The 27,189-nt window shown below is 44.7% G+C and overlaps 1 protein-coding gene across 2 annotated transcripts in view; it reads left to right on the top strand.

Annotated features, from left to right (window-relative positions):
* The first annotated feature begins 1,377 nt into the window (after positions 1-1,377).
* Positions 1,378-27,189, top strand: part of EGFR (epidermal growth factor receptor) — a 167,033-nt gene continuing 141,221 nt past the window's right edge. For both annotated transcript variants that reach the window (XM_074891843.1, XM_074891762.1), the window contains exon 1: positions 1,378-1,774. In XM_074891843.1, coding sequence (XP_074747944.1) covers positions 1,666-1,774 — 109 coding nt within the window. In that variant the 5' untranslated portion in view covers positions 1,378-1,665. The remainder of the gene's footprint in view (positions 1,775-27,189) is intronic.

Below are 27,189 nucleotides of genomic sequence, written 5' to 3'. Positions count from 1 at the left end.
CCAGCACCCTGTGATAGACCCAGGCATTTAGCACGTAATCTCCCAAACCTCATGTCATTCCGGACTTCGGTTCTGGAGTTCCCAATTAATCATAACAGTTCTAAGGCTTCATATCCTATTGACTGTGTGACCCAAGAGCTTTATGAAAAAATTACCACCAGCTTTTAACAAATTTGAATGTTGAATCATGATTTACTTGGAGAGATCCCAGCCCAGCCGAGTGACACTTCTATGTCCTATTTACGAGCCTGAGTGACAAGACGGTGCTTCCTCCCACTTTCCAGAGGAGCAGCCTGTTAAAAAAAAAAAAAAAAAAAAAAAAAAAGATTGTAGCCATAAGCATACTTTACTGAATAGCTTGGGTTTGCCTCTCGAGGGGAAAAGATGTTGGGGGGGAAGGAGCACCACGCATGTACTCTTTTACTCAATGTCTGTGGATGTCCCTGGAGCACCTCAAGAACACTTGTATTATTGTGTGTTTATTAAGTAACTTGCTACGCGGACCACGGAGCACTTTCTCACTCCCGGTGCAGGGGAATAGAAACGGTAAGCACCGATATGGATGGACCCTGTTATCCTCGTGCTAAAACATGCCTAGAAACTCTGCAGTTTTATGTCACGCACGCACACCTGGCCTTGCAAGCACTGGAGGTAAAATGACCACAACGAGACCAGGACTGTTTGCCGGGGCGGCGAGTGGGCTCCGCTGATTTGGGGGGAGCAGAAACGAGGGCCAGAGCCCCGGAGATGCCCCCCTGAGGGTGCGGATTTAACCTCCGGAGCCGCTTCGCTGTTGCTGCTCCCGATGAAGCGCCTCAGCCCCTCCTCGTCCGCACTCCCCACTCCGGGGGCTGCGGGGAGGCGGCGGGGGGGGTGTGGGGGGACGGGGCTTCTGCTGCAAAACACCCCGGGGAACCCGCGCTGCTGCACAGCCGCTGTCCCCCCGGGGTCCCGGCCTCCCCCCGGGAGGGGACACGGGGGGCGGGGGCTGCGCGGGGGCCACGCTGCTTTTTGGCGAGCAGCGGCGCAAATGCGCGCTCACGCCTTCGGCAGCTGCCAGGCAGAAGCTGCCGGGGAGCGGGGCACCCCCCAACCCTCCCGAGCGAGGAGGGGCGGCTAAACTGTCCCCTCCGCGCTCACCCCTCCTCTCCCCCGGTACCCCGGGACAGGTGGCGGGGCCGCCCCTTCCCCACCTGGGCGGGGAAGGCGCCGCCGGTTCCTCCTCCCCTCTCCTCCTTGCTCCCGCCCCATCCTCCTCCTCCTCCTCGGCGTCCCCAGAGGGAGCCCCTGCGCTCCGCGGCCGGGCGGAGAGCGCAGCCGGGCGCGCCCCGTCCCGCAGCCGGCTCCAGCCGCTCCGCAAACCCCTGCGCACCCGCCGCCTCCTGCAGCGGGAGGAGCGGAGACAGGAGGAGGAGGAAGAGGAGGAGGAGGAGGAGGAGGAAGGCAGCAGCCCGCCCGCAGCGGGGCACGCACGTGTGGCGCAGCCCTCGACGGCCGCCCTCCAGCATGCTGCGCGGAGCCGCGCAGGGCAGAGCGGCGGAGAGGAGCTGAAAGCAGCCGCGGGAGAGAAGCAGAGCAGCGGCTCCGCGGAAACCTCCGTGCGTCCGTCCCGTCCCGTCCGGTCCCCCCCGCTCCCTCCCGCGCCCCGCCGACGGGTCCCGCAGCATGGGCGGCCGCAGCCCCCCCCCCGCCGCCGCCGGGCCCCGCGGGGCCGCTGTCCTGGTGCTGCTCCTGGGGCGCCTCGTCCTCTGCTCCGCCGTGGAGGAGAAGAAAGGTAAGGGGGGGCGCGGGGGGGTCGGAGCGCGGCGTCCCGCCGCCGCTTTGCGGGCTGCGCCCCGTGGGACCGCGGGAGCCGGGGCTGCGGGCGGCGCCGCGCTGCGACCTCCCGGGGGAGCGGCGGAGGGAAAGTCCCAACTACTTTTTTCCTTGGAAAAAAAAAAACCAAAAACAACAAAAACAGAGAGGAGAAAGGGGAAAAAACCCAAACCTATAGCCGCGCTCACGCAGCTCTGACTTCCTGATTCTAGGCTTATTTTCTTTTGTGGGGGTGGAGGGAATAAAAGGGAATAAGCCTTGGCACATCTGGTCGGTTGTGCTTCTCTCCTTTCGTGTTTCTTTTTCTTCTTTCCCACCCTTCCCGCCTTGCCCAATCGCTCCCCGGAGCGCGGTCCCCGGCCGGGCGGCGGGATCGGCCTCACGGCGGCCGCCCGCCCCCCCCCGCCCCGCCGCGGCCGGCACCCCCGCGGTGGGAACGCGGCGCGGAAAAGCCGCGTAGCCCCCGAGTAAGCGCCGCTCCGGTAACCCCCGCCTGTCGCCTTGACCTCCGCACCTCCGCTTGTCCTGTTAAAAATAAATGTATACACCTGGGAAGGGGAGGAGGGGGAACGTGGAAAGGGGGGAAACTTCGTGTGGGTTCTGGTTCCGCAGTTCTTAAAGAGAAGAGCGATTTATCCCGGCCTGACCCAGCGCGCAGGAGCCGCCGCCGCCCCGACCGTGCCGGCGCTGTCAGCCGTGGCCGTGGCCGTGACCGCCCGGCGCGGCGCTGCGTGGGAACGGCGCGGGCGCCGCCGGCCCGGCTGGGCTGCTGGTGGGTTGGGGGGGGGGTGGGGGGGTGGGTTTGGTTTGGGGTTTTTTGTTGGTTTTTTTTTTTTTTTTGAGAAACTGGTCTAAAGGGTGAGAAAACGTTTCTGTCTGGTCGGATCTCCCGTTTTGTCTCGCTGTGTGGTGTGTTCCCTTTGGTGAGTTTGGAGAGCAGGCCCTGGCTGCTGTTCCAGGCAGAGTGCAGTCCTCTTTATCTTGGAAATCTGCCAGCCGGGAAAAAAATGCAGATTTGGGTGGTGGTTTTTTTTTTTTCTTTCATTCTTTCTTTTTAAAGAAAAAACGGGAGAAGGGAATTAATAGTTTTCAGAAGGGCCGATGCATGGCTTAAAGTAACTGAGTCTTTCGTGACTGTGGACAGTAAAACCGTCCTGACAGGGAGAAACACCCCATCCAAAAGAACTAGTTGCACAACCTTCAAAAAGTGGAGAGATTCTCTTGTTGCAGAAATCAAGTTCATACCTGTTGTTGATGTAACATGGGCAGTTTTTCTTTCCTGGTTTTCTTTTTTTTTTTTTTTCCCTCACCCTTTGAAAATGTTGAGAAGCAAAGTGACTACATCTGCTGTGCTTGTGTTAAAAGTCTCTTGAGATGCAGTTTCAGGTGCACATGCCCTGTAGGATGTATAAAGTGTGAAGAGAAATACCTTGTTTATAGTGTTTAATTCTGTGCCTCATAAATTTAGGAGGGTGCTAGTTATTTGAGGATTACTAAATAATCAACAGCTAAATGATAAACCCAATAGAGATTATTTTCAGTATATTCTGTTAGTAAGTAACCGTTCCTCTGAGGAGAGCTCAGTGGCAAAGGTGAAGGCAGAAGAATTTCTTCAGGAAACATGAATCAATTCATTGGTCTTTATTAGTTTCTCCCCACACTTGAGGATAAGAAAATAAGACAGGGGTACAAAATAAAGTGGGCATTTGAGAATTGTGAAATAGTGGTTTGAAGCAACAGGTCCAACAGGTAATAAAGAATCAGTGTATGTTCAGGACCTGCCTCATTGGTCAAGTGATAGGACCTAGCATCAGAATTCAGAGTGATTCTGGAAGTAAGCGTGCCATAATAAATATATGCGACACTCTTGAGTTTTAAGACCAAATTCTGTGGATTGTAGAAGTTAATATCGCATATGAAATGACACTTTTAAAAATTTCAACCTGATTTGTTCTGTGACCAAAAAGAGGAGATGTCTCAAAAAAAAAAAAAAAAAAAGTACCTGGGCAAATGTTGGTTTTGTTAGAACAATGTCAGAATCAACCTATAAAATCTGATCAACATAATGTTTGAATGGAAATTTAAATACAAGTGTGTCTTCTCCCAAAATTTTAGAATGAGCTCTTTGATTATGGATGAGAGAAAACTGGTTTAGTTATAACACTGTAGTCATTAAGATACAACAAAACTCTTAATTGTGCATATTCCAGAACCAAACGGCTTTGCTGGAAACTGAAGTACACTCACAGAGATCGATACCTGCCTCTATCTACCCGCTCTGGTGTTGACCCACGTTAACCACAGTGGAACTAAACTGGATTTCCTCTGATGTACCCCAGATAGCCTGCTCGGTGGTACCCGAGATAAATACCGCTGACAGCCGGTGTGACACTTACGCAGGATGCGTTCGACCCGTGTCCGTTTTGTGTGTCAGTGCTCGGTGACAGCACTACAGTTAAGCGAACTGCTTTTTGTTGCTATATATTGGCTTTATATCTCTAGTTTTGATCTGTAGGTGCTGCTGTTGTGGGATGGGAGTGTGCTGCTCCGCGTTGGGAGTGTGCATGCAACATGCCGGGCAGCTCGGGAGCTGCAGGAGTTCACTGCCATGGCTTTCTGTACCTCATCTCTTACATTGCTTTTTGAAAAACAAGGGAGAACTAAGTTCCTTAAGGGTGTTGAAGTATTCATTTTCACGTGAAATGTAAAACCACCATCTAGTATCCTGTGTGGTGTTTACGTGTGGGCTATGTGTGTACTGTTTTCTGTGTGGAGACAGGAGTGAATATGCGTGAGTGTTTACGTATTTGTTTATTATCTAACGTCTTGTCTATGCACCCATTTTTATTTTTTTTTTCTCCTTGGTAAACGACTGAACTTTTTTGGATTTGAAAACTAAAATAAATCTGTGCAGCCTTGGCAGCAAATGCAGTTAGAGATACGGAAATTTAGATACTGATCCAGTGCAATTTGATGAGATAATATAATGAAATAAGTAGTCTTGAGTATAGACTTGCTCTTACTCCAGTGCCTCGGTGTGTGAATGATTAAGAACAAAACCCAAATCCCATCATTAAGGGCAATTTCTGACCAGCGGGGAAGGGAAGGTATAGTGCCAGTGGTCATCTCCTTAATTCAGGCAGTCTGCAAAATACAGTGACTCTGGGCAAAATGTTATGAAAGAGATGGGCTTCTCTGCAAAGTGGTGAGCAAACTACACGCTGAAGTGATAGTAAACACAAATATGTTATTTCTTGCATCAAAAGTATATTAAGAGATTTGAAGATAAATAAGAAGTCAAGATCAATGCCCTGGAGTCTTTACAATCAGAGTAGTCCGCTGTAATTTATTTGTTAATTTATAGAGAGAGACTTTCCGGGAGTGTCAAACAATGCCATTATGGTCCTCAGGGCTGACTTTTGCATTTGGGTATCCATGTATCACTGAAATCACTGGGATATGCTAGCTTTAGCAGCAAGATAGCTGACCAGCCAAACCAGTTCCTTCAGAAGGTGTCCTTATCTTCCTTAGGCACAAACTGCCTTTGCTTAATAGCTCTTCAGAAGCAAGCCTAGTGAAAGGTTTACTTCATTTTAGGGAGGATGGCAGTACCTTCATGGAATGGTTTTGCATAGAAGCTGTTGATATTGCTACAAACTCCGGGATTAGTCCAAGTTTTGGTGGTACACGTGCATCAGAGGGTACAGTCCCCCTGCGTATGTGAGTGGAGGATCCCAGAAAGAACTAACATGCCTTCAAAATCAGTAGTCATGTTATAAACATTGGCATTTACAGGTATGAGAACTTGTGTCAAATCTCATGTTAGACTCGGATCTGTATTGCAGAAGGGCTCGTGTAATGCAAATGTGGTTGTACTGTCAGAGAGATGCTTTGGCTTGTAGAACTTTGACTGGGGGAGCCAGAATTAGCTGTGCCCACAAAAGCATCCTCTGGCCAGTCTACGTTAGGAGTGCTTGCTGGGGCGACCTGGCTGATAAACCTTTATAATTTAGACTGGTCAAAACAGGGGTGAGATCTAATTCTGTAAAACGATGACCTGCTAGCTAGAGTAATTGTTATTTTGGAAATGTTTGAATCACATTAGGCATCTTCTATTTGCGTTTATAATTTCTCAAAGCCCCATTCTGCCGTAGTGCTCTCCTTGAGCATCTACTAGGGAAAAAGGCAATTCTGTCGGTCACAGCTCTGCTGGCGCAGGAATCTCACTCAACTCAGCTAGGATTCTGCTAGTTTTAGCAGAAAGGGAAAGTAATTAGGAAAGGCAGCAAAGCTTTTATTTGCTCGTTGGTGGAAGGCATGTTCTTGCTTTTTGTTTCCTGGATTTGCTCTGTAGCAGTTGTAGAAGGTGTGCAGCCTCTGATGAATACTCAAGCAGCAGTTACTGCTGCGATGGGGATAGTCACTTGCCTTGCTCTTGCCTCGAGGTTAGCTTGAGCAACCTGTCTTGCTGTAAGTGCAGTTGGAGGAGTTGGTGCAGGATTAGCCTCTCTGGGTCCTAAGCAGCGCTTCACCCAGCGCCTGCGATGGGGGCAATGACCGGGAGCTGTGCGGCGCTGAGGCCTACAGCAGGAGAGTGGGAATAATGCTGAGGGATTAGCAGATGGGCCCTAACCTCTGGGTTGCACCCTTCAAATGAGGCTGAAGCAATGCCACGTGTCCCTGGGTCCCGGTGATGAGGGTGGGATAAAAGCTGTGACCGCTGACGTTTGTACCTGTCGGCTCTGGAGAGCTCGTGAAATGCATGAAGACATGGGGAGCCAGCGCTATGGATTTATCAGCATCGTGTAGGTGTGAGTAGAAAGTGTTCGGGAGATTTTTTTTTTTGCCAGCAGTTAATGGTACGCAGTGCAGGAATCCACTGCTTGATGCTTTTTGTGGACTCTGACGGTCTTTGTTCAGCTTGGGTACAGCACACGCTGACCCTGTTCAATACATATCGATTTGACCTTCTCCTCTGCCCCTTCACTTTCAGGAATGCTTTATTAGTAGGTACAGTATAAGATCTAGTATAATTTCTCATTTTTGATGTGTTACTTCTTAGCTTCCAACTACAGCAAACGGAACTGTAGTATTACTTTCTTTAGGGCTGAATTCTGCTGACCTAACAGTATTGAGTAATAGTGTGGGCTTTTTTTTCTTCAGAAATAGTTACAGAACATTTGGCATGAATATGGGCAGCAGAAATCATTCCTAAAGGAAATGTGGAAAAGAAAAAAAGATGTATTCCTCTGTACAGAGAAGTTGTACCAAAATAACTGTCCATTCCTGCTGAAATAAGATTGCTATTTATTAAGAACTATGACATGCCTTTGTAGTTTGTCTTATAGGGAGAATGTGTAGGTGTGGGTGTTATGCTCTCTGCGCTTAATAATGTTATTGAGGGTTGCTCACAGGGAAGAAGTGTGAGAAACCCACTTGTGAGATTGTGTGTTTGAATGGGAAAACTTTCTGATAACCTGAGTGAAAAGACCAGGCCGTGTGGATTGGCCATTGAGCTAAGGAGTACATGTGCTGCCACACTGCACCTTTAAAAAGTTTTTTTTTAAAGAACAGAAGGCATTGCTAGGAGAGAGCAGCACTGGATTTATGTAGCCTGTAAAGGCGTGTGAGCTTTCGTTTTGAAGTTTTAATGCAAAGTGTGTTTTGCCTGTTGACAGATCCATGCAAGGTTCCTCCTCCTCCTGCCAGCGTGCTTTCTCCTGCCCAGCACATCTGGGTACATGAAAGTAAACATCTACGTGTTCGCATGCATGTCATACTGTTAGAGTGCATCAAATCACGGGTGGGTTTTGTTTGCTTCAGTGGTTGAAGAGAAAAAAGGAAAACAAACCCTGGAAGAAAATAATAACTTCCAGTCAAACTGTAACAAATATGTCAGGGTGGTTCTAGTGAAGTGGAGGGAAGAAAACCCCAACAACAAAACCCCCTTGATTTAAGATAATCTGGAAGATTAAATTGGACCTGAGACCATTTATTTTCTTTTTAAGTTGGGGAAGAAGGAAAATGAAATGCCATTTGAAATGAAAATTTGCAGGTTTATTTTGAAAATACCAGAACACCGCTTGATTTTCTTTATGCCTCCCTCCCACTCAGTTTTTTGGCCAAGGCGTGTTTGCTGAGTTTGGCTCAAATTAATGAACTAACTTAAATTTGCTTCTTCCGCCCCTGAAAAATTTAAGGTTTTGGGGGTGGGGTAAACTGTCATTTATATACACATTAATAGCTCTGCTCCAATCTGGGTGAATGTTAAGTAGAGAGATAAATGCAGTCCAAAATGTTTGTGATCACTTTTTTCCATTTTCATGAAATGAAATAGTAAAAACAATAATGAAATATAATAAATAATTCTTAGAAAAGCTTGGTATCTGTTACCCCCCTGGTCTTACCTATGTTTGGTGCCTTCACCATACCTTGCTAACCTCTGGCCAGAGGAGGAGGTGGGGGCTTGCAGCCTCCTTGCTGGAGGCACACAAGCAGGCAGGTGGGGGGCTTTGGGCAGGCAGGATGAAAGCTGCTGAGCGGTAGCAATGGCCCAAGGACCGGTGGCACATCTGTGTGGGTTAAAAGCCCTCTCCTCTGTCTAGTGGTTACCACTCTGTGGTTCCTTTACTTTGCAACGGTGCCACGTGAAGGGGTGGGTTGCCTCACTGGGTGTACCCTCCAGCTCCCTGGAAAAGTGGTGGGTTTGCCAGCCCCCTCTATCCTACCCCCCCCCCCTAAAAAAAAACTAAATAAAAATATGCAGGACCAGCAAAGGCGGTTTTGCCAGAATCGCTCTGCTGGGGTAGACAGCTCCTCCTGGGGCGCAAGGGTCAGTGGGGCTGGGCAAGTCGGCAGGGACTGTGTCGGGAGGGATGTTTTCTGGGGAAGAGGTGGAAGGAAGGAGGAGAGGATATAAACCAGCTGTCTTGATGACAGGATAGTAGTATTTTAGCTCTGGCTTTTATGAAAAGAAAATTATCAGTTTGTGGGAACGGGGTTTGTGTGTGTTTGGTAATCAAAGCACAGTGGCATAATCCTTGCCTTCCCGTCACCAGATTCAGCAGTAAATATGAAGATAACCAGAGGAGCCCTGGAAATCAGCCGCTCTTGGCACTGGGGCACTGCGAGCTCGTGCAGAAATTCTCCTAGGTAGGGAAAAGTATTATTTTACCTGTTGAGAGCCACGGGATCAGAGCCACCGAGGCTTTGAATGGTTGCCTGAGGCAACACAGCTGGCCGCTGGCAAAGTTGCCTGCTTTGATTTTTGGCCTCTTGCCCCATGCCCAAGCCAATGATAAACACTGCCTGGAGTTGGAGGCAACCAACATCCTATTCAGGGCTTATTTGCAAGCTTTGAAACAGTGTCTCACGCAGAGCATCGTTTCCCCTCTTTCCTGAAGGCCCTGCATGTCCTTCCCTGGGGACATGTCCCTTGATGGAGGCTGGAGGTAGCCTGGGATGAGGTGACCTGTGGTGACACGTGTCTGGCTTGGCTCCCTGCGACCGCAGCGTGCTCCTTCCCTGCCTGCAGGAGGGCTCAGCACGCCTGGCCCCTTGCTCCACCACCCCGGGGGAAGCCCCTGCACCTCCTGAAATAACAGCGGCCCGAGACAGTAGCTGCAAATCAAGGTTGGGTGTAAGCAGATGTAAAGTCTGAATCGTTCCCTAAATTATGCCTTCTGCATAGCTGCAGCACAGTTATATGGCAATTTTCATATTTGCAAGGCCTAACTTAAAAAAAACCCTCAAAAGCCAAAAACCAAGCAAAAAAAGACTATAGCTGCTTCTGTCTGGGGAAGCGTGTTCACAACCCACCCCGTTAAGATCTGAGAGACATACCCGCGCTTCTGAAAGGTGAATTTGATTTACGTCTGAGGTAGTAAATGTTTCTTCTTGAGAGCTGAGTACTTAAATTCTGCAAAGTGCAATTACGGCTGCATGTGCAGTTCCCTATTGCTAAGCAATTCTCTGATCTTGGAAATACTAATTTTTTTCACTGCATTAATGAATGCATCGCATTGTAATTAATTGAGTCTTTTTTTAAAAAGAATTCTTAAGTTCAAAATGCTTTCGTAGAACCATCATGTTTTCTGAAGTTCACTTGGGAGGTAAGACTAAGGAAAGAGGCAGGATTCAAGGAAGAGGCTTGTTTTAGCAGTTGGGTCAGTTATTTCAATAATGCCTTTAGCAAAGAAGCAAGAGGCTGTTTGCACAAATCGGTAACTAGTTCCCATGATTCAGATTGAATCATGTAGTTCAAGTCATTTGAATAAAGAAATGACTTCTAGTAAATGAGACAACCTCTGCAATTAGGATGGCATGCTACATATTTCATGTTATTTATTATGTGGTTTTCAATAGATATGATTAAGTTGGGTTACACTTGGAATGCTAGGTAGCATTTCAACACAAGCCACTTAACCAAAGCTTACATTAAAATGAGATACACATTTGCTTTGTACTGGTGGCATTGTGCTGTATCTTCAACACTTATGTTTTCTTATTAATTTTCCACAAGCAGATACTTAACAGGGAAGAGGAGTCACCTTGCCAAGTGCACCTCCGTTTTCTTTAGTTGTAGCAGGGAATTCTCAAGCAGGTGCTTCCCAAACATTTACACTCTGCTGCAGTCTGAGCTTTCCTTCCTGCAGTCTTCCTGGGCCATCAGCTCCAATGGATGTGGCATAACCAGAGATGCAGAAAACTTCTTTTCTCAGATGTGCTCATGGATTACGTGCTATCCCTGGTGTTCCCAAGGGGATGTGCTTCATGGTTCACCTGCAACTTCTGCTGTTGTGTTTGGACTTGTGATGAGAGCATCATAATTTGGTGTAGAAGACAAGGCCTTTCTTTCATGATGTTATTTTTTAGTTTGTCTTAATTGTAAGTGGCTATATTATACAATCGAAAAATCCCATGTGGTTTTGGCATTGTCAAAGTAGTATTTAAAAAAAAGAAAAGATCGCTTTACTACTCTGTCACAACTGGTTATACCATGTGGAAAGCAATGTTGATTAATTTAAGAGAATACATCCTGAGCTATCAAAGTGAATAAGCAGCTCTGGCTGATGGTGCACTCTGGGGATATGGAGAATAGGTAAGATTTGGGAACCTGTTGGCTAGATGATCACCTGCTCTATTCAGGAGAAAATTTTCTGTCATGTTTCTTTCCAGCTTTTTCACTTAATATAATATAAAAGATATGTAAGACACCACGGGTACCTATTTGACAAAAGAGCCTTTCAAATAATGAAGATACCAGATCTTCAGTGCCAGATAAAATTACCATTTTGCATATGTGATCACCGTTTCTTCTGCAAGTGGAAGTTACCATTTCTCCTACATGAAGGTGTTGGTGGTGAACTTCGCACAAACTATGACTTTGGAAGTTGGAAAAAAAAAAATCCTTCTTCATTCCCTTTAACATTGGGAAGTGAAAGCTGTGGTAAGAGCAGATATAACTAATGTTTGACAAGCTTGCTTCTCGTGTGTTAAATATGAAGGTACAGACATCATCTACATGAAGACGGGGAAACCTTCCCCCACAAAAAAGTGTGGGGCAGATGTCCTCACGTCCCTGAGTGAGATCCCATCACTGGTTGGCATGACGTTGTTGGGAACCGCTGAACAGAAAATGCCTTAAGTCAAGAGCTGTTATGTGTGTGGAGTGTTTTTTCTTCTCCATTTTTATTGCAGCCTATTCCTCATGAATGGAAACTTGACATTCTCACTTGTTAAACAGGGTTCAGTTTGTTTTGCTGCTCTTCAGACTAGTTTTGCACCAAGTCCATGCCTTTTTTTTTTTCCCCCTGTTAAAAACAAACAGAAAACCCCAAGTGAAAAACCGATGAAACCAGAACAAAGCAAACCAATTTTTTGGAAACAGAAGTGTTAGTTGTCAAAATCCTGACTCTGGAAGCTGCTTTGTCACAGCTAGACCATAATTGAAGCTGTTGGGTCTCCGCATGAACATGGGGTTTGCACCACAGAGCAGTGCGTAGGACGCGGGGCCCTTGGTGTTTGCTGAGAGTTGGGAAGTGGTGGATGTGTGACTTCGTTTTCAGGCTAAGGGAGAGAAGTCACTCCCTGAAAAACAAGCTGTCAGAAAACCCCATCCCCCCTCCCTCAGGTACTGATCCAGGTCTTTCCCAGTGGAGACCTGCGGTAATGTGAACAGAAGATGAATTATGGCCAGGAAGAGTGTATTTCCCTCTTCAGGTTCCAATATTTGAATTCTGACTGGTATCTGATTGCTCAGAGCGAGACTGTCCTTACCGAGGCACGGTGGGTGGCAGAGCGTCGATCACCAGTCCAAGTGGACTGTTTAATGTTTGGCTTTTTAATGAAAACCTCTCTAGCTAGTCCTTGTGTACTCATACATGCTGGGGACAGGGCACAGGCTTCCATTTGAAGTTTTACTCGTGGAGTAGAGGAAAGCCAATACTGGGATTGAGCTGGTGTCTTTGTGCGGCAGACTGAAAGAGAAGTGTGAGGCTTGCAAGGTGGTATCAGCTCCGTGCTTTGCCTTTATTGTTGTGGTTGTAGCATCTAGGTAGATATTGTTGCCATTATCACTTCCCCAAAATTAATGTCAGTTCAGTGAGAGTAGGAGCAGGGACAAGTATTTCACAGCGGATTCAGAAAGGGAAACATGCAAATCATTTATGTTGCATGCTCAGCTTCCACCTGCCTGGAAGGGAGGATAAGTAGTTGAGTTGCAGCAGTTTTAATTCGGTGTAAAAGGAAAAATGTGATCCTTTCCATTTATAATTCCTAATTTGACCACTTGCAATGAAGATATCTGCAATAGGAGGTGAAGTCAAAACTTCAGCATCTTCAGTTATCTGGTAGGATCTGGTAATTTCTTAAAAATCTGTTAGGATAGATGCCCAATTAATGGATTGGTTTGATATTTGTCGTTTTGTTTGGGATTTGAAAGGATTATCATTGAAATGCTCTCTCATTTCCATCTGGTCTTCAAAAAGTAATTAAGTGTTGAGCAATGGTATTGTCAGTCTGTTTCCTACCTAATAAGCTCTGCAAGGTGCTCTTGTTAATGATTTTATTATTTCAGAGCTGCTCTTGTTCTCTCTACCTCCTTAATGAGGCAGATCCCCTAGGCAGCCTCGCTTTATCACAGTTGTCTATGGTAGGTGAACTAATCCAGCACCATGGAAGTTTGTGTTCATCAGTGTGTAAGATGCTTCCATCAGTATGTGTGGATAATTCTCCCTGACACTTAAAAGATTTGTCAAGCGCAAAAAAAGGAAGAACAGACCCTTTCTCTAAATGAGAGTCATCTTGATTTGAACAGCAGCAGTCTTGTTTGCATCAATGAACACATGGTATTCAGTGAATTAAGAGTAAAAACAGCTAATTAACACCTTCTCTGTTTCTTTTGTGTCTGGTCATTAGTTACTATGAACCAAATTAATTCCTGATAGCTAGGGCATGGAAGGTGCCGATGCCAAGCTCAGGTCAAGAACTGAATTCTTTGAGGTTCTGGAGAGAAATATTCCCTTTTTTATTGTATTGCCTGTTTCCCAGAGCTGCCTGCATGTGTCATGGAATTTAATACATGTATGCTTGTATGCTCAGTTAACACCTGTATGTAGTATTTCATCATATGAAGATAAACCTGAATTGGTTATGGGCGCTTGAAAGGGACTCGAGCTATCCTCTCCTGGTTTAGTATGGTACAGATTGGATCCTGTCTATGAACTAAACTCAAACAGTGTTTCAAAGACTAGGATCATTTCAGAAATAGCAAACATATGACTTCTGAGTAAACAGACTAGTTACAATAGATGGGATTAGAAAATGGATTGTTCTGGGTTCTGGGCCAACTATTGAGAGTGATGATATCGTACTGGTAATCGCACTGTTGGGTTTAATGGTCCATAAACTTTGATAAAAAGCTTTTGTAAAATTGTCAGCAATAATTCCCTCCATTGTTAGATTGCCAATGAACGTCTTCAGCCCCTGGAATAAATTGCTACCATCAATTGTGTTTATGTAATTATATAAAGTAAGACTTTTGCTCTGAAGGTGTAATAACTCAAATAAAGAAAAAATGAAAAATACTGTCAGCTGAAAATTAATGAGTCAGGTCCACAATTGCTGTGAATGCCAAGAACTCTCACCTGGGTTGGGCTGGGGGAGGTTTACACCTGAAGCTGTAGTCCCATGCATGGAGAATAGGTGCCTTTTCATTACTTCTGCCAAGCACTTGCTAGGTCAGCAGAAACAGGCAATGTCATTGTGAGTTTTGTATGAAAATTGAAAAACGGCTGAACTATAATTCAACTCTGTTGTTAGTTTTCTCGGTGGTTTTTTTTAGAATGACAGTTATCAGAACGTGAACGTTAAAAAGGCATAACTGCTTTCATAGGCATTAATATGCCATTCTAAAAAAAATGCAGAAGCACTTAAAGTTTGTCCATAACTTACAGTGTATGGTCCCTTTCAAATTATTTTCACAGCTACTAAGTTTCTACCTTTCCTTTTTTTTCCCTTCATGCATTCCACGTGATGGGTTAAATAACAAATTAGTAACCACGGTGTGATTCAAAATGGGCTATAATCCAAAGTGGGAAGAGAAGGAAGTTCTCGTGCAAGAAAATAAATAGCACAGTGTATTTAACAGTGCATTAAGCATCATAGCTGTTAGACTGCACTGATAATACAGTGATGAGAGCAGAAAAAAACTCTACACGTTGTTAGTTTAGTAAAGCAGTGAATACTCTGGCTCTGATCTTGTTGGTGATATTCAACATATCTAACACAAATGCATTGATAATGCAAAGCATAATGAAGAGTTGAACATGGACTTTCTACCTCTGCAGCATGGGGTGCAAAGGAGGAACTACCTTACCTGGCTGTAGGTGGAGTTTCAGAACAGAAATGGTCCGATTACTAAATAGACACAGGATCTGACTATCTAGAGTTATAACCTGCCCATGTTTATATGCTTTATTTTCTTTAGGGGGTGGCAGTAGAGGTAGGAACATATTCTGGGGGAATATATTCTCCAATCTCTACCTGTGCAGCTTTACCCCAAAAAATAAAATTCTTAAACTAATGAGCTTGACTGGCCCACTATCTGTGATAAAATTGCTTGCTCCGCCTCCACCTTCCTGATGTATTTGGCAGCGGGTGGTAAAGTGGATTTCAAGGAGGGCCGCAAAGAGAGTCTGGCTTCCCAGCTTTAGAGCATGCAATTTTGGGGAAAAGCACTGAAACTACGTGCAGGGGAGTTTATGGAGAAGGTAAAATTACAGAGAGCTGGAGGAGCAAGCAAGAAGAAAATCTGGAACTCTTGTTTCTCAATTACAGTAACGCTGCAGTGGGGACATGCATCTTCTATTGAGGCTCAATCCAGCAAACTTTAGGCATAACATCCCTTTGAAGTCTATGGATATTTTGCCTGCCAGGACTGCAGGATCAGGTTTCTTATTACTTTATTTGCCTAGGAAACTCTTCTCATCTAGTTTAAAGGGAAAAACTGATACAGAATAACACACTGTGTTATATGAAGACTATGCCAAAAAATAATTCTCCTGAAACAGAATGTAAGATTATAAATTATAATCACATCACAAGGTATTGTGGTGTCAGTGTTATAACTTGAAATGAGTCTTTTGCCTGGGTATGCTTAAAAGTAAATCTAGTAAGTACATATTCTGGTAATTGTCCTTCCATTTTCTTTTCCTAAAAGATTGTTTCTAGATATGTTGTTGGACGGGTTTAATATGGGTGAATTCTTTAGGTTGTGTAAACCAGTGTGGCTTCAGCATTGACTTCTGCCAGCCAAAGCAGTGGTCTGATGGTTTAGCAAAAAGGAGATGTCTCAAAGTTGGCTAGAATGAACTTGGAGTTGAGTGGCATTTCACTCACATACTGGATGTGTTGGAGCCAAAACTTTTACATGGGAGTTCTTACACAGAACCGTGTATGTGTATACATCTACCTTCCTCCCTCTCCATGTCTGTGTCTTTCCCTCTCCACGTGTGTGTGTGTCTCCCTCTCTCATTTACTAGAGCTCCAAGGCAGTATGTTAATATGCAACTCTTAGTTTATAGAGACCTCTCGCACTCTTGCTTTATACTTAAGGAAGAAAATGGTGTTACCACAGCAACTGCCATACCAGCCGGTACTGAAGCAGCTCCTGTCTATGTAGCACTTCTAAAAGTACATTAGACAGATTTTTAAAGTGCACGTAACTAAAGTGAGAGCAGGAACTTAACACTTGCTGAAAGCAACAGTAAAAGGAGAGCATGAATTTGTTCAGAAGTTGAGAAGAGTTTTTAATGGAAATAATTAGCAATATATCTGGTTCAGCAAGCTGCTTTGGCAGATGCGTTATTTCAAGGCTATGTGCAATCCCTTTGAAATCAGTGAAGTTGTGTGTAGGCCTAGAGTTTGTACAGGTTCAGGAGCCTTGTTTTACAGGGGACAAAAATTGCATTGTTTAAGGGAGTGATGGTTTTGAGAGGCTCAAGTAGGGAGGCACTTTCATGGGGTGTGACTGGTGAGGGCAGATACTTGGCATTTCTCAGCAATGAGCCGCTGAAGATGATTGAAATGGGAGTCATGAGTAACTGGAAGTATCAGAAGTTTTTTGATTTATGGGTGTGAATTTTGGACAAGGGTTCATATTACATTTGTCCATCACGTGTATTTGATACCAAGGAAACAGCGTTGAGGTGTGTGCATGTGATGATATTTTGCTGTCTATTAAATCTTAGAGTGGTACATTGTGAATGTTTCTGTACAATAAAATGTAATTGTTGTAGGGGAGGCAAGAGACCTAGAAGGACTAGGGAAGGCTGTAAGCTAGTCTGAACTCAGTAAGACTATACCTTATCATTGAAAACCTAGTAGTGTAAGGTCAATATCCTATTTAGTTTTCATTTTAAGACACTGGGGTATAGGAAGACCTTCTATGCTTATGAATGTATTCTTAATCCTTATCAACTCCTAGAAGCAGCTGAGTATCTGTGTATTAAGTGCTTAGAAAAAACATACTTGGGATTATGAGAAATTACTTATTACTCTCAGTAGCACTGAGTTTGCAAGAGTATTACTGATTGCTGTTCTATTGTTGACTTGTTCCCCACAGCTACTGTTTTTATCAGATTTCATAAAACAAAAGCACAAATGCAGTTTTCTAATTCTTGAAATAAAACCCATAAAAATGCTATGCATGTATATTGGCTCCTTTCCCTGTTGACAGGAATTTCTAGATGGCACCTTTAGTCTTTGAAAGTGTTTTGAAATCACCATATGGACAAAAGTCTGCAGAGGTGCCACTCCAAAACTGTAAAAATGAGTCCTGTGCTTTGCAGACTGAATTTTAGCCTCCTCTACTATCGTTCGCCAGAACTGTTGCTAGTTGTGAGATAAATGACATGTGGGGCTGGAGGGAGCAGCTTTTCTAGTGGTGTCTCTGCTCCTGTGGGGTTACAGGGCTTTCCCTGATAAGCTGTGGGGCTGGTCCTGATGATCCATCTAAGAACAAGCAGTGCTGGGGATCTCGCATCCTTTCTCCTCCATGAAGGTCCTTAGTTGGGTAACATAGGTGGGAGCATTGCAGAAGTTTGTCTCATCTGCAATAGCTGGGTGTTCAGAGCCGAACCCAAGCCAGGGTGCCATTAAAATGCCTGTGAAAATTTACAAGTTTTGCGTGAAAGTCGTGTTGGGTTGGAAGGCAGCTGGCCCTTTCCCCTTGTAGACTGAGTCAGGTAGGCATGAACACTTAAAGGTCACTTCTGGGTAATTTCTGAACCTCTACTTTTTACACCTTCACTGTGGTATAACCTCCAGCATTTGAGCTGATATTCCTTCTCTGTAATTCCCATTCTGATCTTCCTCACAGATACTCCCCCTTGTTGTCTTTGTTGTCATTTGTACTGTAGGACAGTGGAGCAGGTTTATACTCCATAACCATCTTACAGCCTCAGTACATTTTTTTCGAACAAATGCCAAAAGCACTTCGAAGTTCACTAAGCTAAAGGCAGTGACAGTAGCTGTATCCTGGGACTGGAAACTTTGCGTGGGGCATCTTTGTGGTGCTGCACAAAGGGTAAGGAAAGCTGAACGAGGTGATGCCCAAGAAGTCTCTTCAGTAACTCAATTTAGTTCTGATACAAACATACCAGGGGGCTCCAGCGCATGAAAGATTTTCCATAGGTATTCACAGAATCACAGAATCATCTAGGTTGGAAAAGACCTTGAAGATCATCCAGTCCAACCATTAACCTCACACTGACCGTTCTCAACTCCACCAGATCCCTCAGTGCTGTGTCAGCCCGACTCTTAAACCCCTCCAGGGATGGGGACTACACCACTGCCCTGGGCAGCCCATTCCAACACCCAACAACCCCTTCTGGAAAGAAATACTTCCTAATATCCAGTCTAAACCTTCCCTGGTGCAACTTGAGGCCATTCCCTCTTGTCCTATTGCTTGTTACTTCGTTCAAGAGACTCATCCCCAGCTCTCTGCACCCTCCTTTCAGGGAGTTGTAGAGGGCGATGAGGTCTCCCCTCAGCCTCCTCTTCTCCAGACTAAACCCCCCCAGTTCCCTCAGCCGCTCCCCATCAGACCTGTGCTCCAGACCCTGCACCAGCTTCGTTGCCCTTCTCTGGACACGCTCGAGTCATTCAATGTCCTTTTTGTAGTGAGGGGCCCAAAACTGAACCCAGTAATCGAGGTGCGGCCTCACCAGTGCGGAGTACAGGGGTAAGATCCCTTCCCTGTCCCTGCTGGCCACGCTATTGCTGATACAAATTGCAGTACTGTATTAAATGAATAGATTTTTTGTGAAGGTGTTCAGTCATGTAACATGTATGATAATTTGCCTGAAACATAACAAAAAGAAGTCAATTTGTAGTCAAAAGTAGAATTTTTAATGACATGTTTTGTTGTTTGTGTTCAGTGTTTTGAATGCACTACAGCAATAATTAGGGAGGTGGTGATTTATCTCAGAAATGTACATATACTTTAAAAATGCATCCTGTCTGCCTGATATCTAATTAATCACTTGACTCCAATGATAAACTCAGTGTTATGTGAGGAATGCTTTCCCGCACTAGCAGGATTTTAAAAAGCTGCTTTAGATGTATATTAAAAATGCTTTTGGAGACAGAGAAACAGAAAAGCTTAGAAGTCTGATGACTTTATCTGAAAGGAGTTCCCACAGGCAGAGAAACTGGGTTCCCTGTTCGTAGTGGTTTAACCAGGCAGGGAATTTAATTGGTCGTCTGCTCACAGAGACATTGAGGGGATGGTCTACTTTAAAATTCAAAATGAAAGGCAGTGAGATTATTCCAGTACATGAAGTTCAGGGCCTTGTTTAATGGATGCGGTCATAAGCTAGGGTTGATATCTGAAGATGACGTTTTCTCCATAACTCAAGACCTATGCACAAAGTGAAAGTGAGTGACTGATGTCAGGGGGAGGACGCTTCCCAAGGCTTAGAAGGTTATTTTGTAGGCTTCATATTCCATTGCACCAAATTTATTTATAATGCTTGGCACTCCTTGTTTAAAATGCACGTATGTGTTCCCTTGCTGTTTCCTGGTGGTATGCTAAAAAGAGAGCTTGCTTTAGCTGTGGACTAAGTTAAACATCAGAGGCTTTTGACAGTCATGTAAGAAAGTCTTTAGTTTGATAGCATAGTTTCATTTATAGGGAGGAATAGCAAACATTTACCTGTGCAGCAGACAGCTGCATGGGCAGCTGTTATCTAAAGCTAACAGTACCTTTATGTGTGCAGGTATGGAAGGGGAGAGTGTAAGTATCTGCAGCATTGTGGTATGAAAACACAAGGTCATATTCTGCCCTCAGGTAAATCTCCCACAGCCCCGCCAAAGTGCCGAGGTGCTGTGCTCAGGACTGAAAGTAGACCTGGGTCTACAGCCAGGAAAAGCAGTGTTGAAAAGCAGGGATGCAAGTCTTTCAGGTTTGCTCCCAGTCTGGGCTGCCTGGCATAAAGGGCTTGTGGCAAGATTAAAAAAAAAAAAAAAAAAAAAAAAAGTAGTTGTTCGTCCTTCATGAATCCAAGCCCTTGTAGAGAAGTCCTATGCAGTACTCGTTTCAATTACTTTTTGTTGTTTTGGGTATTTATTTCAGGCTGATGTGTAACTGCAATAAAGAATTCTGCATGGAAGTCATAATTAATCTGTTGCAGACACAGCAGGGGATTTTGGTTTAGTGTCTCAGAATAAGTGCTGGAAGAAGTGTGGCCATGAAAAAAATACATCAAGATGGAACGAAAATTACCTGATTTCACATACCAGATCTTCGGCAGGCTCTGGGTTTTCAAGAGGGGTGGGGGTTGGTTTTGGTTTTGTTTGGGTGGGCTGGACTGACTGTATAGGGATCAGAATAATGGCTTTCCCATGAGATAGTCAAAAGAGGATTATAAAATCAGGATCTGTGTATTATAATTGTCTGCACTGTTGTATAGATTTGATATGGTCTAAGTCCTGCCCCACCCCCAACCCCAAGTAATTGTACATAATCAAGAAATTACATGCTTCTATACAGGGCACACAGACTAATGAAATGATGTTTTTTTCCTCTGGTCATTTACTTAGATGTAAATGCTGGGGTCTTACAAAGTGTCTGTGTGTGTGCATGTGTGGCAATTGCCACGAAATCCGATGATTTCGGGAAATGTGTCCGTTGTTAATCGCCTCTGACTTTCCAAGGAGTGGGTAGGCACCAGCAGGGGCCAAGCGCTGCATGGGGGCTGCCGTGGGATGGGAGATGCCCCCAGGGGAGCCCCTCTCTGGGGGTGCTGGGGAGACAGGGCTCTGCCCACCCCGCAGTTCCCGCACTGCTCCCAGCCGTGCACGCTGGCCCAGCGGCGCGTTCGCTCTTTGGCCCCGGCTTGGCAGCTGGAGTGGTTCGAGTCTCCTTGATAAGCTGGGAGGTTGTGTTTGGGTTAGGCGTGATTCAGTGGGGTAAAACTCAGATAGGTGAGGGTTTGCATATCCTCTTAATATACCCATCAGTGGCGTTTTCTTTCAAAGTCAGGGTTTGAGTGCCGTTAGCCATGACTAAGTATTTATTAGTTCACAGTTTTGGGATATTCTGCTTTCATTAATATTGAGAATTAATCTACACGGGTTTTTTCCTGCAGCATTAGCAGCAATCCTTCTGCGTTTTGAATACAAATTAGATTTTCTGCTGCAGTCCAAATTCAGCTGTGGGTAAAGATGTAAAGAGGATATTTATAGGGCACCTGCATGGAGAATTGGGTTCTGTTTTGGGTGTTTGAGAGGGTGGTATTTGGGTTTTTTTGGTGGTGGTGGTAGTTTGTTTTTTTTTAAAGTGACACTACTTTCTGCAGCATGCCAGGATAACAGGTGGGATATTTACATCTCCTTGCTTGCTTGCTTTTTTTAAAGCATTTGATCCCATAGAGGCTTAGGAGTTCATAGCTTATTTTCATCAAAAGATAATTTGGTCCTTTTATACGTTGGCAAAATCTCAGGACAATAGTTGGTTTGCAGATCTTACATGATTTCTGAAGACAAAAGGGCTTTGTAAGCAAAAACTAGCCCTGGAATATCTGGGAAGCCTGCAAAAGGTGCCGAACAACTTCTGCACAACTAGTGTGTTACAAGGATAATTGCAAACTGGCCGTATCAAGACCTGAAGAAGCGGGGTGGAGACTTCTTCCTTGCCAAGGAACCCAATGCCAATCTTGGGCGTGTTATGTTTGCTTTATTTTCTCCCAAGCCGAGATAGGCATATCCTTTGCCCAGCCACTTGCCCGTTGCCCTCGCCAGAAGTTTTCGGGTGGCTGAGCTTACGCAGGGCTGATCCGTGCCTCCAGATGAAGCTCTGTAGGAAGGAAAAGCAGCTTATAGCTGGGTGGTTTGAGCTTGCTTTCCTCCAGGCAGCAGTGCAGGTTAATTTGCTGTCCCAGTGTACTTGTACCTGCAGCCTTTTTCTTTGGGGTGAGGAGTGGAGAAGAGTGCCATGTGATGGCTGTCCATCATGTGATCTGATTCAAAAGGTGCTCCCCCCCCCAATTTTTATTTATTTATTTTTAATTATATACATTGGACAGGCAAGACAAAATCCCCTTGATCTTCATAGCATTTTGAAAATGAATGACAGAGAAAATGTTTGTTCTTCAAGCTTCATTTTGCACCTCAGTCCTGGGCTCTGTTTTATTGGCAATTTAAATCCATTAGAAAGAGAAACAAGTCTCCACAGATCCTGTTATGTTCATCTTCCCATCTACATTTGAAGCGTAATCATGCACAAACATTGACTTGACCAGTATTGCTAGTGGCATTCATGTTAAGTGGATAGTTAAAGGCTTAATGACCCCTTTGAAACCAAGTGCTTGCTTTCTGTCACATATTGACAGTACTGTGTGAGGCCAGCAATTTAATTTTTTTGCTTGTTCTCAGTGATTTTTAGAAAACATTTCAACTGCTGGCACGATTTGTCCACCCCATTTCCCGCGCTGGTTAATATCGAGGTGTTTGGACAGGGCACATGGCCGTGTGCCATCCAAGCCTAGCTGGTTCATACAGCATCCTTGGGGTTTCTTCTCAAATTCGGTGAATGCTTGTTAACTTGCTTTCCTGATCATAGTGGCCAGAAGTTTCCAGTTGGATGAGAAATGTATATGATGCAAAGGAAAACCCCTCAGGCCTGGGACCTATGTAGCACTGAATATTTTCTTTGGTGAACCCAGTCATCAGGAGGTCTGCTTTTGGTGAGGTCTGAGAAGTAAAGGCAGGGAGGCCCTAACACTGGGTGTTGCCCCTTGACTTTTTCTGTAGTGGGCTTTTTGTCATATGGCTTAAGGGTGGAGAGAGCAAAAAATTGCTAAGTACCTGGTTTCTGTGTATCTGTGGTGAATGAAGAAGTGGTGCGCAGAGGTCTAAAACACAACTGATCAAAAAAGTAGCTGGTTTGAGGTTTGATAATGGAACTAATTGCTGGAAGCTTTGAGATGAAGTATGGAGGGATGCTCACTTTTTATGTCACTTAGCAGCAGTTTAACACAGGAGAGTATGGCACAGGCCAGATGCTCTATGCTTTTTACATGGGCTTGGCACTTTAATGGGTTTAGTCTCCTGCTCCTACCAAATGTTGGCATCACCCACTGGCACCAACTGAGGCCTTGGGCTGTTGGGTGAACATCTCCAGCTAAACACCGAGGAACCTGAAAAAAAACGGGTGAAGCATTCACACCTTGATATTTGTAGTTTCTCATCCCATTATGAATTTAATTAATTTAATTGAAAAAGGCAGCTAGTAAAATCAAGAACACTGAACTTGGCATTGGTCCTCTTATGCAGGTCTGGGACTCATAAAAGACTTGGACATGGGATGAAGCCCAGGACAGCTGCAGGGACGCCGCAGCCGCTTCTGCCAAACAAGGGTGTTGCAATACGCAGCCACTCCTGAGCGAAGGGGGTCTTCCCGCCTAGCTGTCCAAGGAAAAACTCCCAAAAGCTGTTCTCCTGGGACCAGCCTGGGGGTTCAGATAACATCTTTCGAGATGCCACCCTGCAGCCAAGAGACTGTATAAGCATTTAGATATGTTAGTCCACTCTTAACGGTTGCAGCATTCGGTGTTCCCCAAAGTTGTGTGCGCATAACCAAAGGCAATGGGTGCTTGTGTAAGACAGTAAACCTCTCCTGTAAAATCTTGCTTTGTTCACCCCTCCTGGTATTAAGGGAAACCATGGTATTAAGGGAAACCGTGCTTCCCCATCAAGCACAGTGCTGAGCTGTGTTTCCAGGAGATCTTTCTGCCTCTCGCCAAAGTGTTTGCGTGCCTCCTCTTCTGGAGGAGTTGAAGGAATCCTTAGGAAAGGCGGGGAGGGTTACTGGGGTTTTGGCAGGCCTGTAACCGAGGAGGTTTCTGAAGTCCCGGTTCTACCTTTGGAAAGCTTGTTGTCACGTTATGTAGAAAGAGCTCTGCTTACGAAGGAATAACTTGCTGCCCTCAGTTTATGGAAGTGTACAGTGGGTCTGTACCCTCGGGTGGTTTATTCTAAGACCAGTAGAGCTACGGTTTCTTTAAAGTCCTAAATTAAAGGGTAACTTTTATTTTTCTTCTTAAGCTGTGTAATTTGGCTGTTTGCAGTATTCTAGAGAGGCAGCAAAATTACTGTTGGCTTTCCCACAATAAATCCTTGACCTTCCCCACCATTTAAGCATTAGCAGATTCCCTGCGCTGGATATGGGGGTGGAGAAAGGAGCTGTGGAATTACACGCACATACTGACACACACGCACATGTTTGTTAGTAGCTTCTAGCAAGCGCTTGGCCTGCAATCTCAAGGCAGTGTTTGGGATTTTGTTTCCTCCTCTGCACAATACTGGATGTAAAACAGTTATAATGTTGCAAAACTATGTTCTACAAATTATGTCAAAACTGTCACTCTGTCCAACTCGCATCATGTTCAGCTCTGAAGTTCCCTGGGGGAGACGTGTAACATTTGTTGGTGTGCATCTGTGCATCCTCCTGTGCCCAACCCAAAGGGCTCTTGTGGTACTTGGCTTCTTCCTTCGAGCTCTTGGTGTTCACACACTGATCTGTCATCTGGTGACGGTTGCAGAAGTTCAGACCTCATCTGTGCGTGATGCTGATCACCGAGATGTAGCATGAAATGGAGTTTTTCCCGTGTACGTTTCCGTGAGTCTCAGACTTCAGCAGCTTGTGAGCTTTATGTAAGCTGATGGATGCGAAAGGAGTGCTGGGCGCTGTAGGTGTAGGATAGGGAGAGGGGCAGGGAGGATGGTTTCAGGGCTGCACACATCTGTTACCTTCGTGCCATGCTCACAACAGAGCAGCAGGGGCTTTTTGACACTTCAGATTTTTTTCAGTTCAGTTGCTCAATCCTGGCTTTTGTTTCGTCCATTACTGTAGTTTCACATTTCACTGTAAATTATTGACTTGCTGTGCCAGAAATAGGAAGTTTGGAGAAAATACCGAGCCAGCCGTGAGTAGGTTAAGAAAAGATGAGCAAATACTTGTGTCAGATTAGCTCTGTGAGTTACGCTCCCATTCAGATGGAGCTGATGAGCCTTGCGTGGCGTGTTGGAGCCAAGCGTGAAAATAAGGGGTATGAGTCGCATCCATGGCAGATCCCAAGCCGTTACCTTTGCGAGTAGACCAGACCAAACAGCATCTGTACGCTTCTGATGGCTGAAAGACCTTATAAATTACAGAACACATTTAAAACAGAGTAAAAATATACAGTGTATTGCAAATCCAGAGAACTATTGCTAGTTACCCGGTTTTGCTAGGCTAAGGTTACATCCCAGGATGGAAAATATGAGGCTCTCCTTAGCCTGCATGTTCTGCAATAACATTTTATCAGCAGGCAAACTCTCATTAAATACACCCCATCGGCTGCACTCAGGCTGCCAAATTTTGAGTGGAAACATTGTATTAACTTGGCTGTTCCCTGCAGGATATTACTCTTGGAAAATTATAACAAAGTGAACAATCCCCAAATCAGCATTTTTCATTTATAGCAGGCCATAATTTACAGTACGGTATGGATCTGCGCCTGCCTGGAGAACTCCCTGTCTGCCGTGGCAGGGAACAGCATGCATTTCTGTATTTGCCCAAAGAAAGCATTTGTCTTAAATGTACAGAGCAGTTTGGGTCCACGTGGCCTCTGCATTTCATTGTGTGTTACATGTAATGCCTCATTATCAACTGTCTAATCCCAGATTGCACATCCTTTCTAGGACCACAGTTTATCTCCTTCATGTGAATGATATATGCTTCCCAGTACTAAAGTAAAGGACACGATTGTGTCCCTCAACCCGTCAGATCCCAGTCTGCAATAACTTATTTGAGGTGAAGACTTTACAAGGGAAAGGAAAAGAAGTTCTTAAAATGCTAAATAAAAGTCCAGCACCAAACTTTTTAAAGAGGAGTTTCAGTCACTCCACTAAGATGACTAAGCAAGCCATCTCCTTGCACTCTAGAAATTTAATACTTGCAGCATCTATAGTTGTTTACTTAACTGGATAAAGACGATGCAATGGTTTCATTTAAATTTTGGAAGCTTTAAGTAAGCAATGTCCTGAATGTCTGTGAAAAGAGTAGAAAATTTTGCTATTACAGGAAAGGGAGAAGAAACCGTGGGTGGGAGTTTTTTTTGTGTCCTCCCCTGTAAAGTTTTCTTCATCAAAGTTAAGCACTTTACTGCATGTTCATAGGTACAGTCCTCTGAGTAGTTGTTCCCTTTTGTTTGCATAACAATTTGTATCAGCAAATGAAAACACAGTTCAAGCTATTCACTGGCAGTTTCTTTTTAAGGAGGGAATGCAAATACTAAATTGTAGCATGCTGGAAAAGTTCTGAGTCCTGGGGGGGGGAACCATCCTCTAGTGTCCACAGAGGTGTGGTTGTTGTTGCATTTCTGTATGTATTTACTTACATGTATCCATGGAAATGTATGTATATTCATATTTTCACACATCTGCTGCATAGAAACCTTGATTCTTTAACCAGTGGGTTTTTTTTCAAGTGGCCTTAGTCTGACTTGATATCAGTGATTTCACGACAATGGGAGGAGAGCTATTCCAGTGCCAGTACTTCTGGGAGTGCCAGCCTTAGATACACAGTCTGTGAATATTGTTCCGCGTTAAAAAATAAAATGAAATAAAACTTACTTGCAGAAGTATATTTTTTTCCCACCCAAAACATTTTTTTTCTTTCCTGATGGAGCATTTTGCAGAAGCTAGATGGGAAAGTATGCTTCCCATAATAACGTTAGAGATGGGGAGAAGGGGGCAGATATGGCCTGCGTTAGTGTTGTTCATTCCCATCAACATCAGCATGGCCTCTCCCTTTCATATTCAATTTCATTTGACTTAATATTTCGCTTCAAAAGAGGGCAATTAAACAAAAGGTCTGTGTTTTCTGCCAGCATCTTTGAAGGCAACCATGAGACTCCATTCTCAGAGGATGAAAGATAATTTCCAAGGAGGCCTAAAATTTCTAGTGCATAAACAAAGTAAGTGGATGATTTTACTAAATGCCTCTATTTATTAATAATTGTATTAACTGCCTCTTATGGGTCTACACCTGTTAATTTTTGCATTATTGTTCTGGTAACCAGCTCAGTCTTTTCAACACCAGGGAGGTGTAGTGAGTGATGGCTGGTGCTGTTTCTGCCCACCTTGTGCCTACTGCCTGGAGAACAGGCTGGAAGTGAAGCTGCCAGATCTTTTTCCCAATAGTTTTTTTTTTTTAAGAAAGAAGGCAGCAGGAATAGTTAGATCTACCCTGCACCCTGGTAGGTGATGAAATTCTATGGAGTGACCTTTTGAGGACACTGGGAAGTCACGTGACTTTTGTTACTGTCC

This window comes from Strix uralensis, chromosome 1 (genome assembly GCF_047716275.1).
Source record: "Strix uralensis isolate ZFMK-TIS-50842 chromosome 1, bStrUra1, whole genome shotgun sequence".
NCBI lineage: Eukaryota > Metazoa > Chordata > Aves > Strigiformes > Strigidae > Strix > Strix uralensis.
Note: the sequence above shows the minus strand (reverse complement) of the source record. Positions and strands in the feature narration are given on the sequence as shown.